The 14,380-nt window shown below is 39.2% G+C and overlaps 1 protein-coding gene across 1 annotated transcript in view; it reads right to left on the minus strand.

Moving 5' to 3' along the window:
- Positions 1–6,462: 6,462 nt before the first annotated feature.
- Positions 6,463–14,380, minus strand: part of spred1 (sprouty related EVH1 domain containing 1) — an 85,620-nt gene continuing 77,702 nt past the window's right edge. Inside the window, exons 5-6 of the mRNA XM_043697998.2 lie at positions 13,430–13,591; positions 6,463–11,471 (exon numbers count right to left, since the gene is read on the minus strand). Of these exons, the coding sequence (XP_043553933.1) occupies positions 10,812–11,471; positions 13,430–13,591 (822 nt within the window). The 3' untranslated portion in view covers positions 6,463–10,811. The remainder of the gene's footprint in view (positions 11,472–13,429; positions 13,592–14,380) is intronic.

Consider the following 14,380-nt stretch of genomic DNA (forward strand, 5'->3'; position numbering starts at 1 on the left):
GAATGATGGCTTGTTAAACTGATTCCTGGGTATGGGGAGGTTGTGGTGGGCAGCAGGGTTGGCTGTGAAAATAAATTCAGATTCAAGGTTGCCACAACAGTAAACATGTATTTTGGGGGAAAAAAGTCCATTCCAACATCATACTTTGGTAACTCAAAGGGTAATGAATAAAGATGAAAATTAAAATGCAGCAAGCAGCAGTGTTGCTGAAATATAAAACAATAATTTTCATTTTGTCTTTTCTCTAGAAAAGCTAGAGACATTAAAATACTCGGGCTCAAATCCTGATTCTCAAGGGAAGGAGATGAGGACAAGGGCTGAGCTGAAGAGTTGGGTTTAACTAACATAAACCTGGCCTTGGCATAATTCACAGAGTGAGAATTGGATATTATTTGCCTTTCAGCCTGGTTTTTCTCTCCAAACTTGGAGTGTGGAGAGGTTTTCTGAGGCACAAATAAGTTAGGAAGGAAAAGGGTTGAGATTGACACACACACACCTGCTAGTTTTGGCAAACAAAATCAGTGAGGCAAAGTATGAAGGTGTGGGAGTGCTTCCTCCTGCCTGGTCTAACACTTCTACTGTCCTGGGGTGTGCTGTTCTAACAATTCTTTGAGGGGTTATCGAGTAAGTTAGATAAAGGAGAGCTACTGGACATGATCTATTTGTATTTCCAAAAGGCCATCACAAGACCTTTGATAGAAGGTTGCTAAATAAGATAAGAGCCAATGGTATTAGGGGTAAGGTATGGATAAAGGATTGGCTCATCGGCAGAAGGCAGAGAGTGGGGATAAAGGGGTGTTTTACAGGGTGGCAGCTGGTGACTGGTGGAGTTCCACAGGGGCCTGTATTGCAACCCCCACAACTATTCACTTTAACAGTCTGGACTTGGGAACTGAGGGCGTTGTTGCTAAGTATGCAGATGACAATAAGATAGTTGGAAGCATAAGTAGTGTTGAGGAAGCAGGAAGGTTGTTGAGGACTTGGCAGGCCAAGAGAGTGGGCAAAGAAGTGAGCGATGGAATACAATGTGGGAAAATGTGAGTTCATGCACTTTGGTAGGAAGAATAGAGGCATAGACTATTTTTAACTGTGAAAGGCTTCAGAAATCTGAAGCACAAAAGGGACATAGCGTCTTAGTTCAGGATTCTTATAAGGTTAACATGCAAGTTCAGTTGGTGGTTAGGAAAGCAAATGCAATGCTAGCATTCATTTCAAGAGGGTTAGAATACAAGAGCAGAAATGCACTGCTGAGGCTGTTAAGGGTCTGGTCAGACTGCATTAGAAATATTGTGATCCGTTTTGGGCTCTGTATCTAAGGAAGGATGTGCTGGAGTGATCCTAGAGGAGCAAGAATGATCCCAGGGATGAATGTGTCTCATGTGATGAGCAGTTGAGGAGTCTGTACTGGATGGAATTTAGAAGGATGAGGGGGATCTGATTGAAACTTACATTCCATCCCCTGGAGACTGTGTGGTGTTTGCACATTTTCCCTGTGTCTGTATGGGTTTCCTCTGGGTGCTCTGGTTTCCTCCCACAGTCTAAAGATGTGCAGATTGGGTGGATTGGCCAGGCTAAATTGCCCAGAGCATCCAGGGATGTATAGCGGCTTGGTGGATTAGCTATGGAGAATGCAGGCTTACTGGGATGGGTTGTGTCTAGGTGGGATACTCTTCAGAGAGTTAGTGTGGACTTGATGTGCAAAATAGCCAGCTTCCATACTGTAGAGATTCTGCGATTCTGGTCCCAGCATCATTCAGGGTGGAGCCTGTCCAATTGGTACAGCTCCCTCCTTCCCCAGTATTGTGCTAATGTCCCATGAATTTGAACCCGTTTCTCCTGCAGCAATTTTGCCATGCATATACATTTTTAATCTTATTAATCCTGTGCCAATTAGCTTGTGGCACAGGTAGTAATCAAGAGATTATTACCTTTTTGGTTCTGCTTTTTAATTTAGTCCCTAGCTGCTCTCAGCTAAACCTCTTTCCTGCTTTTACCTATATCATTGGTACATACATGGACCACAACAACTGAATATTTCCCCTCCCACTCTATGTTCCTCTGAAGCCGAGATGAGGTACACTGGACCCCTACCCCACATTTACCCCTTCCCCCCCCCCCCTCACCCAGATACCAGGCAACACAGCCTTTGGGACTCTCAATTGTGGCCACAGAGAACAGTGTCTATTCCCTGACTATACTATCCCTGATGTCTCTTTTCTCCCCCCTCTCGAATGGCTCCCTGTACGATGGTGCTATGGTCAGTTTGCTTATCCCCCCCTACAGCCCCCATTCTCATCCACACAGGCTGCAAGAAACCTCAAACCTCTTAGGCAAGCTCAAAGGCTGAGAATCCTTCACTCTTAGATACCTCTACATGCCTTGCTCATAGTCACACTCACTTGTCCCTGACCACTGACCAAATTCAGATAGTTATTCTAAAGGGTGTGACTGCATCCAGGCAACTCGCTCCCTCCCTTATGTGTCACGGTGTTTGAAGCTGAAACTCTGAGCCAGAGTTCCTCAAGCAACAGATCTGGTCACTATTAACCACAAAAGGGTCCACCAGCTCCCACATCATGCAAGTACAAAACACATCGCCTGGCCCTGTGTTTCTATTTTGGTTACTTAGCTCTTAATTTGTTTTTATTCAATTCCTATTTTTTTAAGATTTTAATCCATAAATATTTCTCCTATTTACCTTGAATCTGAAAATAACCTAAAGTTGGTAGTCAAGTTAGTAGCTATTCCAACCAATGAACTTACTGTGATGTCATTCATTATTTTGTATTCAGCCCCTGATCCTAGGCTTCAATTTATCCTGTTGAGAAAAACCTACAAACTATGAGCCAAAAAAGCAAACAAAAAGCACCTTGTTCCCACTGCGCCAAATTCCCACACTGCCTCCAAAGTGCCCAGGTGATATATTCCCTCTTGTTGTGTCTCACTCCAGATGTAATCTCTCCTTCTTGATTGCTCATCATTAAACTTTGCACAAAGTGTTTATTCATCTCCTATTTCCTATATTCTTACACTGAACTCTGGTGACAGAAATAAAAATAGCTGAAATGCATGCTGACTTTACCATGCCTGAATTGTGAAAAGATTGATACATTTATCATAAAGATTTCTACTTTACTATAACAATTTCAAACATTTTATTTTGTCTTTAAAGGACTTCTCAGCTGGAACAAGAGCTTGTAAACATGCATGTGTACAATTCCTCAGAAGACCTTATTCCTCCTGAGGGTGCGCCATTACAAAATCTGGGGTAAAAAATCAGCATAGATACTGGAACGTTCATAGTTGGATTTTTCATCACTGTTCACAACTGAGCATTAGTTGTCAGGGATGCTTAGTTTGATACAAATACTGAAACCTTGGGGCCATCATTAAGGATAATACCAGAACAGCCATCAGAATATGATGTTGTGCTGATACTCAAGATGCAGTATTCACAGGTTTCTCACAAAAGTTAAAGATTTAATAGAACAACTCTATGTCCCCAACTGATTTGCCTAACTGACTCTGGTTAACAGAGAACACTGACCAGGTTTCTGTGCAAGAAACTACTGTTTGTTAGAAATAAATTCATTCTAACCACAAGAAACAAAATGTGAGTTATCATCATATAAATCTACTAACTGAAACTCTAAGGCCCTTCTTAAAACTCTGCACACAAATGCAGTGAGACGCAGAATAAGAAACAAACACGGATGTTATATCAGTGGAAGGAAAGGTACTGGGAAAACTGTTCAATAGCATTGGTCATTGAATTTGAAGAAATATTCCCTTTTGCTTCCCAAATCATTCTAACCCGAGAGCCTCTTATTCTAAGTTATTTAATTTTTATTGCAGACACTAGGCAATTAGCACAGTAATTGTTCAGATTTTCAGTCGCAGTTTTAAGGTAATAACGATTATAGCATATGGTGGAAAAGAATACGTTTATTTCAGATGTTGGTTACTTTACTACAGAGTAGAAAGAATGAGAGACTGATACTGTAGCAGTCTGAAGGCTTATCCTTTGTATTGTACTCATACACTCAATTCATCTGACCTGAGCCAGAGAGTTGTTGCCATGCTGATGACCTCTGGTCCCCACAAACTGGTCCTGAATACAAAACCAATCAGCAATCTGTCTCTGGACAAAGCTTACTCTGCACACACACTCTGTGTTTACACCTGAACAAAGCAACAGTCTAAACACAATCACAATGAGCTCAGTGACTTTTTTTTAAAAAAGTGCTGCCAGGCCTCTCCCATTCCCTTTGTCTAAAGCAGCCTTTTCCCCCTCTTGGTCCACAATCCAAAATAAAGACAAATAATAACAGATGGCCATAGAGTGCTACAGGTAAATGTGTCATACAAACACACTCCACAGTATTGGACATGTGCCACTTTCAATAGCAGTGAATTGGTGTTGTGAGAAACAGAAATTACTGGAAAAGCTCAGCAGCTCTGGCAGCATCTGTGGAGGGAAATCGGAGGTAATGTTTTGGATCCAGTGATCCTCCTTCAGAAATGGGTGTTGTGAGAATGTTGACCATGGAGAGTGGCCACTTCCAATGAACTTCAAGTAAGTTTATGAAATGACTCTCTGAGAGCCATACAATCACCACTTCAAATACAATTACAGAAACCAGATTCACAGCCTGAGAACACGATACTGATCTTCAGCAAGCTGTTCCCATGGAGCGTGAGTAATGTGATGTTGCCTAAGAAAGGACTGGTGGTGAAAGAGGGCAGTGAGGTCAAAAGTGTACTTATACCTGTTGCTGCATTCCCCTCCTAATCCTGCAAAATTATATTTGCTGCCTCGTCCTTGTCTTTGATGGGTTTTAAGGGGTTTCATAATGAATGTCAGGACTTAACAGGCCAAAACACACCAGTTCAAGCTCTGCTTTGTGTGCAATGGTTGGACAATGAGGTGCAAAAAGAAAGAGTTAATGCTGGTAGTAGCAGTGGGAGCATGGCAGAGGGTTTTATAATTTCCTGTGACAGGCACCAGCTGAACTTTTGCACTATTCAGGTAACCTTAACTTCCACCTTAGATACAGTTGGGTTTATGCAGATCCATCGGAGCTTCTCTATGTGGCTCATCAGATTGGTTCTTTTCCTCATTATTAAGAAATTGATTAACAATACTTCACCCTTAATCCTCTCTTCTGAACAATATGGTGCAAGATGCAGGTCTCACACTGCTATTACCTGCTTGCATTTGTTACTCATTTTGCCCTGAACAAATATTTTTTCCTGTTCGCATGCCCACTTGTCTGTCCTTGGCATGCTGTAATGCTCTAGCAAATCACAGCGCAAACCCGAAGAACAAATTTCATCTTCAGACTAGATACTTTATAAGCTTCTGGACTTAATATTGAGTTCACCACCTTCAGATTGTGAATTCACTCCCATTTCTTCCCTTTCTTTTAGGTTTACCCATGTTGTATTCTCTGTCACCATGTCCTCTCTCCCATTCTGGTGGGACCATCTGTTCTTTCCAGTCTGGCAGTTAGACACACCAGCGTTCAGCCATTCTCACATTCCGATCACATAATCTGAACTATCAACATCTTTTCTCCCTCAGCACTCCACCACACCACCCCCCCACCCCGCTCAACACAATTCCATAAATGCTGCTCCCTCCATACTTTACGTCAGCTCTGATGAAGACTCATCTAGACTGGAAATGTTAGCTTGCTCTCTCTCCATGGATGTTGCAGGGACTGATAATATTCTTCAATGTTACATATGCTGTGATTTCCAGTAATTTTTATTTTCGGTGAAGATTCCAGTATCTGCAGTAATTTGTTCCTTTTTAAGGTATCAGTTGTTTTGAGCATTTCAGTATCACAAGGAAATAACATGAGACAGCTCTCCATACGCTTGATAGAGGTCTAACTTAGTTATAGAAATCTCTTAAAATCAAACAAAAACTTGTAAGGCTGCCATTTTAAATCTTTTTCTTTTAATCATCTACAGTATGTTGTAGGTTGAAATCTTTGAGGAGAAAGTGAGGTCTGCAGATGCTGGAGATCAGAGCTGAAAATGTGTTGCTGGAAAAGCGCAGCAGGTCAGGTAGCATCCAGGGAACAGGAGAATCGACGTTTCGGGCATAAGCCCTTCTTCAGGAATGAAGGGCTTATGCCCGAAACGTCGATTCTCATGTTCCCTGGATGCTGCCTGACCTGCTGCGCTTTTCCAGCAACACATTTTCAGCTACAGTATGTTGTGACTTGGCTCACTATGTCCAGTCCAAAATTACACTATTGCCCTCATTCTAGTTATTAGTTTCAATGTTATAAAATTAGAAATAAGATCATTAATTATTTTGGTTCTATCAGGTCTTCAATTGAAAGACTGCTGTTGAAAGTGCCTGCTTAATAGACTTCAGTTTGTACATGCTGTCAACTGTTTACGACTTGCCAATCACTCCAGCAAAAGAATATTACAACTGACAGAATATAAAGAAATTAAAACTTATAGTTTTATTATGATAGTTATTTGATATGTCAAATTACAAGTGTATGATGTAACAAAACCAGTTACAAACTTATATATGCATATTTACATTATATATATATTCAAGAAATTAAGAAGCTACACCCTCATACATTTAAGAAATTACACCTGTGGCAGGAGTTATTAAAACTAAATTGTACATCACATACTTAGTATCTTTTCAACAAAAATATAAAAAAACTAAAAACAAAAAGTAACAAATACAATAGCAGTTAGATTTAAATGGAATTTTTAAAATGAACAAGCGAGGCACTTTTTGGAAGTGGGCTAGGCATCTGCAAGTGGCACAAAGCAAACAATAGGCAGTACTTAGAAACAAAAACCTCTAGGTACAAGGCGTTTTTAGCTTAATGTTTTCTATTAGATAAAGTCTCAAATTCTAACAAATACCATTTCAAAAAAAAGTAATTAGAAGTAGAACAAAAATGACATGACCGTTCTGAGCACATAAGTGCGCCATCAGTATTCAGCAGGGTCAATTCCTTTACAGCTAATAGCATGCCTCTTAGGCTGTTTAAATCCATAAAGTAGACATTGCATATAAATTACAGTACATGGTTAGGTGATGTACCATACTGGTTAGTAGTGCCTCATTATTCTAAGGTCAAAGTGTACCTATTACCACAAACAAAACACTTTGCTACAGCCAGCAAGTTTTTCTCTTGGGGGTAGTCGCATCTTCTTACATTACACATACAAACTCTGTCAGACTCTCCCCATCCAAAGAAAAATAAAGATAAAAAGCAGCTTATATTTATGCTAAGAATTACTGGATGCTAAACAGTCTACTGAGAAGATCTTGTTTGTCTAAACTGAGTTGGAAACACTTTCCAGTATGCTAGCAATTTTTCCTTCACACCAACGATCTTCATAACAATAGTTATAAACTCTGAACTCATCCGCACACAAGGAGGGGTGTGAAAGGGAGATGAAAGGGGGCATTTTGATTGAACTTAAAGAACCAAACACAATCAAAGCAGAGACTGTAACTGGTGGATGTGAAAATACCCACCAGATCTGCACAGCAGCTCAATTTCTTGAAGTATACGACAAAAAAACTTCACTCAATCACAAACAAACATCATCAAAAAGTCATCGGGTAGTAATTGAGAGGTTAAAACATGTTTTGTAGATTCGTATCTATAAACTGTTAGCTTGGAGTACAGGGTTTGCAAAATAAAAAATTCTGGCTTCAATTCACTATTCAATTTATAATCTATATAGTGACTATCAGCTCAACATACAGGAAAGTTTTAGTCAGATCCTGGTACTCCATACTATCTACTGACTGTGAAAAGGCAGATGGGCAAGTTAATTTACACCACATGTTCTTAACCAGAGCACAGAAGACAGGAAAAGCACAAAACCTTTAAGCACTCAAGATCTTTAGGAATTCCTGCAAAGAGTAAAACTGGCCCAGATGTCCACATTAAAACAATACTGGAATGAAATACGGAAGCCTGCTGAATCCTCTGAAATCCCGAGAAATGAGAATTTCCACTCAGCCTATTATATACTTGAACACAGCAGCATTTGATAGTGACCTTATATAGCACAACTGAAATTTCTGTCAGAGGCTCTGATGCAGGGGCTGAGAAGATTCTTCAATGTTACATTTGCCTGTCTACCATGAACATCAATAATAGTAGATGGCAGGCCAGTACAATCTGATATTTTAAAAAGCTTGCAGTTCTTTAGAAAGGTTCAGGTAAATTGAGAGCTTTTGAATTGAACTGTGGAAAACAGTTTTCCAAAACTTGGATAATGAAAATTTGCAAGTAGCAACTCGAATGTAGTAAGCTATGTGGAGAATCACAAGCAATGTGTGAACACTCTGAGCACAATTCAAAATTTGTTTCTCCCAGTGTGCAGAATACTGATGAAATATAAGTTTCCAAGCATACGGATGGAATCCTATCAAGAAACATTACTTTCGTGACTCAAACAGCAAAATGAAAAAATTGCCCCCATCACCAAACATGTCCTAGTGAAGCCATTCTGTGATTAAGTACAAAACTAGAAACAAGCTCTTTTTAAAACTAAGTCTCATATCATTAGCCTCTACTTTTCAATGTGAAATAATACTCAAAGTTGGCTTATGTACAGAAAGCTGTCAGTCCATTCCATCTACTCACAGCTGATAAATATCAATGCATTCTAATGTGGAGTATTTTACAGATGGAGTTATGTATTTACATATCTAAAAATTAGAACCTAGGCAAGCAACTCTGACAAAGCCCTAAATTTTAAGTGTAGATTTTGTGAGTAAATATTTGGTAAAATTTGGAAGCATCAATTCTTAGGGTGAAATAGTCCTGGCACAATTACGACAGCTCAATTATCCTTTCCACAGTCACGAATACGTACACAGGCTACAAAGGTATGCACGGACAATGTATCAAACTAATTGCACCCAAATGTGGCATTAAACATTTAGGGTTATTCTATATATTGTTTGCAAATTATCACCATGGGGTCTGCACAAATTGACAAATGATTCCAAATAATTAAATGTTTTTGAAAAAAAAAGTGAGATATTAATTTTGAGTCTGTGAATTTAATTAGTTCAGGCTCTAAATCAATCTTCATTGTTTAGGTATTGGTTCTTCAAATTTGAAATATGTTCCTACTAGTAACCTTCTGAGCATTATTATCGATTTAAACTTGAAGATTCATCTCATCCATGCAGACCTGTGTTCTACGGATATATATTTAAGTATAAACCATTTTGCTTGGTAGCACAGAAATGGAGTACTGCTGAAAAAGATAGTCATGTTCTCTAAACACTCATCAGGATAAATGGCAGAATGCCAAATTTCAAAGAAAGCAATAATCTATAATGCACGAGCAAAGGTAATGATTGTTTGGCAGGTTAGCTCTGATTGGATTCAACTTGCCAACCAATCACCACCTTTTCTCACGTGGTAGACTCTTGCTTTCTTTGAAGTTTGTAATTCCTGTGCCAGTCCTAACGACAAACGTTTAACATCTTGTTTTTTTCAGCAATACATGCCATGCCTATTTACATATCCATTTCAGAGTGAAGATGTAGGTGTGCCTATGTGTACAGCTAAACAGGGAAAGGTAGCATCGAACTTTTTTTAAACTAATTAAAAGCATTCACTTAATAACCCTTGAATAACAAATTGAACTATATTTGCATCCTGCATCAAATGTTGTAGACTATTTAGTGAACAAACTAATACCAGGGTTTTGCTTTCCCAAAATTGCATCTACCCTGTTTCTGGTAGGCTGTTGAAAGATAGGTCTGAAATACTTGAATTGACTATACTCCAAACTTTAGATGTTCTAATAGTATGACACCCAATTATATAAATTCAAGAGGTCAAATGATATTCTTGGACTACCAACAGAAAACTTGCTGATTGAGCAAAAATATTAGAAGTGTTTTTAAAGATATCCAAAACCAAATATGCCACTAGCTTACAATTTGGTTCTCACACAACACACATACACTGGGAGAGATAAAACAGAATGTGCTTAATCACCACAATGAAAATTAGTCACAAATTTTTAGTCTTCAGAGATGAAGGTGAAAAATTGTTCAAACTGAAGCAAAATCGTATGTGAATAGTAAGCATGCATATTACAATGAATTAAAAACAAAATGACTATCTATGGCTCCATTACACATCAACATTTTTTGTTTCCAAACACAGAAGAACTGAAAAGATAAATGATTTTATTGCGAAAGTATGAGCCACTTCAAATTTAGTTATATAGAGTTTGACACTTTACATGTGTTAAATATCTAATTATTCATAGACAGTAAATTCACCTGCACTGCCAGTTAAGTGATTCTGTAAATGCACATATTAAGTAAATACTTATTAGAACCAAAGCCTAAAACAAGTTGAAATCTTTCTGAACAAAACTCAGTTACCTAGTGCTTTTAGTCCAACACTTCAGTTTCATCTGTAAGAGTTTTATGTGAGAAACCATACCTATAGTCAACTCAATGTACAAAACTGCAAAATTAATCCCTTCCACACAATCACATTCAGTACTCACTGAACAGCCAAAAGCAAAGAACTCTCTGCTTTACAAAACCTTCTCAAGTTAGGCTGTGCCATGCAAAGTATTAGACATGGTGGCCTTGCATAGGGCCATAATCATTTAAAACATTTTACTTCTCCTCAAGCCTTGGAAACTTGCACAGCTCTGCAATTGCTGCTGGCTTTTAATACCAGTAGGCCATAACCCTTGAGACCCAGGGTTGATGCTGCCTGGAGAGGAACTATTAAGCCCAGCTTGACTCCTGATTGGTCACATCATCCAGCTGCTTTGTGCTTCCCTCCACAACATCCGCACATCTCACCACAGTGGTGACATGCTCTCAAAGGAAGATAGCAGCACATACATGGTGCAATGACAGACAAGGCTATAAGTGCCAGCCACCGCAAACAGAACTTGTCATCACTAGTGTCACACGAGCATGGATCAGAGAAATCCCCCTCAGAGTCCGACATGCAGTGGTAGAGCATACTCTCAGCACACAGCATGCAGCTCACTTGATAAATGCATTTCTTGATGGGGTCTGGAGCATCCTGACACTGTCCTCTCCGGTTTTCCTCATGATTAAAAATGTCTCGGCAATATATACAACGAGAGCGTTCTCCATCCTCTTTCCTTCGCCTGGATTTTTTTGATTTTAGTGAAGGAGATGGCTGTGTTTTGAATACAATAGAACCTTTTGAATCTTTAATGTGTTCAGTTTCAATCCCTTCCACAGAAGGATATACATAATCGTGTTTTTTAGATTCAGGTTTGAAGCACACATATGAGTCTATTTCAGTTTCCACTTCATTTTTTCGTACATTGGGATGTCTGTAGTCTTCGTAGCCTCTAATTAATACATCCTTTCGAGGGTTTATCCTCACAACCTCGTCTTCATCCTGAAAACTGACATGCCTAGTTGGTTTTAACATAATCTGAAAAAGATTCAAAATTTTCTTATTAGAGGAAATTAAAAACATGCAGTTCAATGATACAACTTTAAGATTTAAAAACAATTTTTAATGGAAACCGTTCATGGAATATCTCAGCCAAAAGCTCCCAAGGAATTAATTTCACAGCTGCTGTGTGCAAATATAGTAATAGCTCAGTTACTAGTTGAGATACTTTATTGAAGAAATGTAAAGCAGTATGACAACCTCCCACTGTGCTCCCTTAATGAATATAATGCCAGTTTAAGATTTCAGATTTAAATTCAAACCAGCTTTGAGAAAATGTACTGTCTTTTTACAGAATACATGTTTGGTCCATCGCACAAAGAGCTTAGCTAGCTTCAGTCCATCACCTTTTCCTCACTTGGATCTACAAATACTCTCTCATGAGATAATTATTGAATGGATTTTGAAAGATGGAATGCATTGCCTCACAGCTCTCAGGCAATGTATTCCAGGTCCTAAACAGTGGGAAGGAATTGCCCTGAAAGTCCTCAACATTGGCTCCCAACCCTATGATGTCTCATGACTTCAGGTCCAACATGGGCAAGGAGCCTGCTGCTATTACCTCTATTGCTTTCCTTCCCTCACCTAAGTCGATAAATCAGTACTCACCCATGTTGAAATCAAGTGAAAGAACAATTGACACAAGGACACAAGATATATTCTGCATGGAGTCTCCAGTGTTCATCAGGAGTGGCTCAGTAACACTACTACTGACCAGGCTGGCAGAATCCTAAAGATTCTGGGACAAGTGGTGAGTGAACCAAGAGGGGAAAATCTACTTGATCTCGTCCTCATCAATCTACTTGTTGCAGATGCATCTGTCCAGGGCAGTGTCAATAGCCGCAACCTTCACACAAACTGTGTGTGGAGGAAATGTTCCATCTTTCCTTTGGGGAAAATTCTCTAATGTGTTGTGTTGTATTACCATAATGTTAAATGGGTTAAGTGCAAATGGATCTAGTGACTCAAAACTGAGCATTCATGGGGTACCATAGCCATCAGCATCAGCAGAATTGTAGTTAATATAACCTGTAACCTCATCACCTGGCACATCCCCCACTCTCCATTACCAACTACCAAGTCAGGGAACAAGCGTGGTTCAATGAAAAGTGCAGGAAGATATGCCAGGAACAACAACCTAAAATTTAGGTGTCAACCTGATGAAGCCACAACATAGGACTAGTTATGTGTTGAACAGCATAAGCAGCAAGTGATAGACAGGGCTAAGCAATGGATCAGATTTAAACTTTGGAGTTCTGCCACACTGAGTTGTCAATGGCGGTGAACAACTAAACAACTAACAGAAAAAGTGGTTCTAACAATGATGGGAGAGCCCAGAATATTAGTGCCAAAGACAAGGCTGAAGTATTTAAAATCATTTTCACCCACAAGTGTTTTTTGGGTTCTGCCAGGTCTATTCAGCTCCTGACCTAATTGCAGCCTCCAGGCATAGACAAAAGATTAAAATTGCAGTGCTGAAATGAGAGGAAGATTGAATGCCTTTGACATGAAGGTAGTATTTCAGTGTGGCATCAAAAAATCCTAGCAAACTAGATCTGATGGGAATTTGGGGGAAAGCTCTCCACTGGCTGGAGTCATACCGAGCACAAGAGATGATGGTTGTCATTGGTGGTCACTCATTTCAGCTCTAGGACACCTCAGCAGAAGGTCCACGTCTAAACATCTTTAGCAGCTTCATCCACGACCTTCCCGCGATAACATGAGAAATGACCCAGTGAGCAATGGCCACATCCCCTGATCAAATAAAAGTCTATTCTTTTATTTTCTTCCAAAATTGCATCTTTGCTCCATAATTTGGCCGCACATTTACTTTTATGGGGAAGTGACAAGAGATAACAATTTGTCTATTTTATTACCATAAGGCGATGTCATGTGTTTCACATTACCTTTCTTAGCTGTTAAACATGAAAAATTACCTGATTCTGTTGAGCAGGAAAGTATAATCTTCGAGAACCGAAGTCTTCAAATGGAGGCGTTCTAACATAGCAGCTTCTGCAAGGATCATTTGTCACTACAGTATCATGCCGTGAAATTCGCTCTTTTCTGATCAAAGAATTAGTATCACTTTCTTGTGCAGACTGAAAAAAACCCCAAAATTCCTTAATTATTTTGACAGGCAATGATCTTGCAACCATAATGGTACATCTTCATACTGACCACCAGAGGTCATCATATCACAATACAGAACAACCTCGATTATCTGAACAAGATCTCAAGGTCCCGTAAAAATGTTATCCGTTATCCAAACAATCAGTTATCTGAACAAAATCCACCCCCCCCCTCCCCGCCAAACCTCATTTGAATAATCAAGATTATTCTGTACCTGGAAACACTGCACTGAAATATCAAATGTCAGATTTCCTGGCATTGGAGGGGTAACTATTATTGATTGTGAGTTGACAATATTTGTTGTCATTATCCATCAAACTGACTGAACTTACAGGAGATCAGGCATGCACCGAAATCATTTATCACTCAGAGCTCCAATACAGGCAGTGGAGCTCTTAACAGACCGATGGCAAAATCAGTGAAAGTTTCCACATCTCACTCCCATATTTCACATCAGAAACTCCACAATAAATTTACGGCTTGTTCAATTAGGTGTAACTTGGTTTTTGATGCTTGCATTATTAAGCAAAATGTGATGCATAACTGATCTTGAAAAAGGCATTTTATTATTGTGGAGTTCTGTTAAACAACTTGACATCATGATACACAAGTTTCAGCCCAAAACTATGTTAAATATATTTCATTTTCTACTGTTAGCAAATTAAATGGATGCTTGAAAACTCTGAATCAATTTAAATTTAAGTTGAGTACAGAATGTGATAAAGGAATTTGTCAACTTCAGTGCTCCAATTGTCCTT

This window comes from Chiloscyllium plagiosum, unplaced genomic scaffold (assembly GCF_037043375.1).
Source record: "Chiloscyllium plagiosum isolate Xiang-an unplaced genomic scaffold, Cpla_swu_hap1 HiC_scaffold_8, whole genome shotgun sequence".
NCBI classification, from domain to species: domain Eukaryota; kingdom Metazoa; phylum Chordata; class Chondrichthyes; order Orectolobiformes; family Hemiscylliidae; genus Chiloscyllium; species Chiloscyllium plagiosum.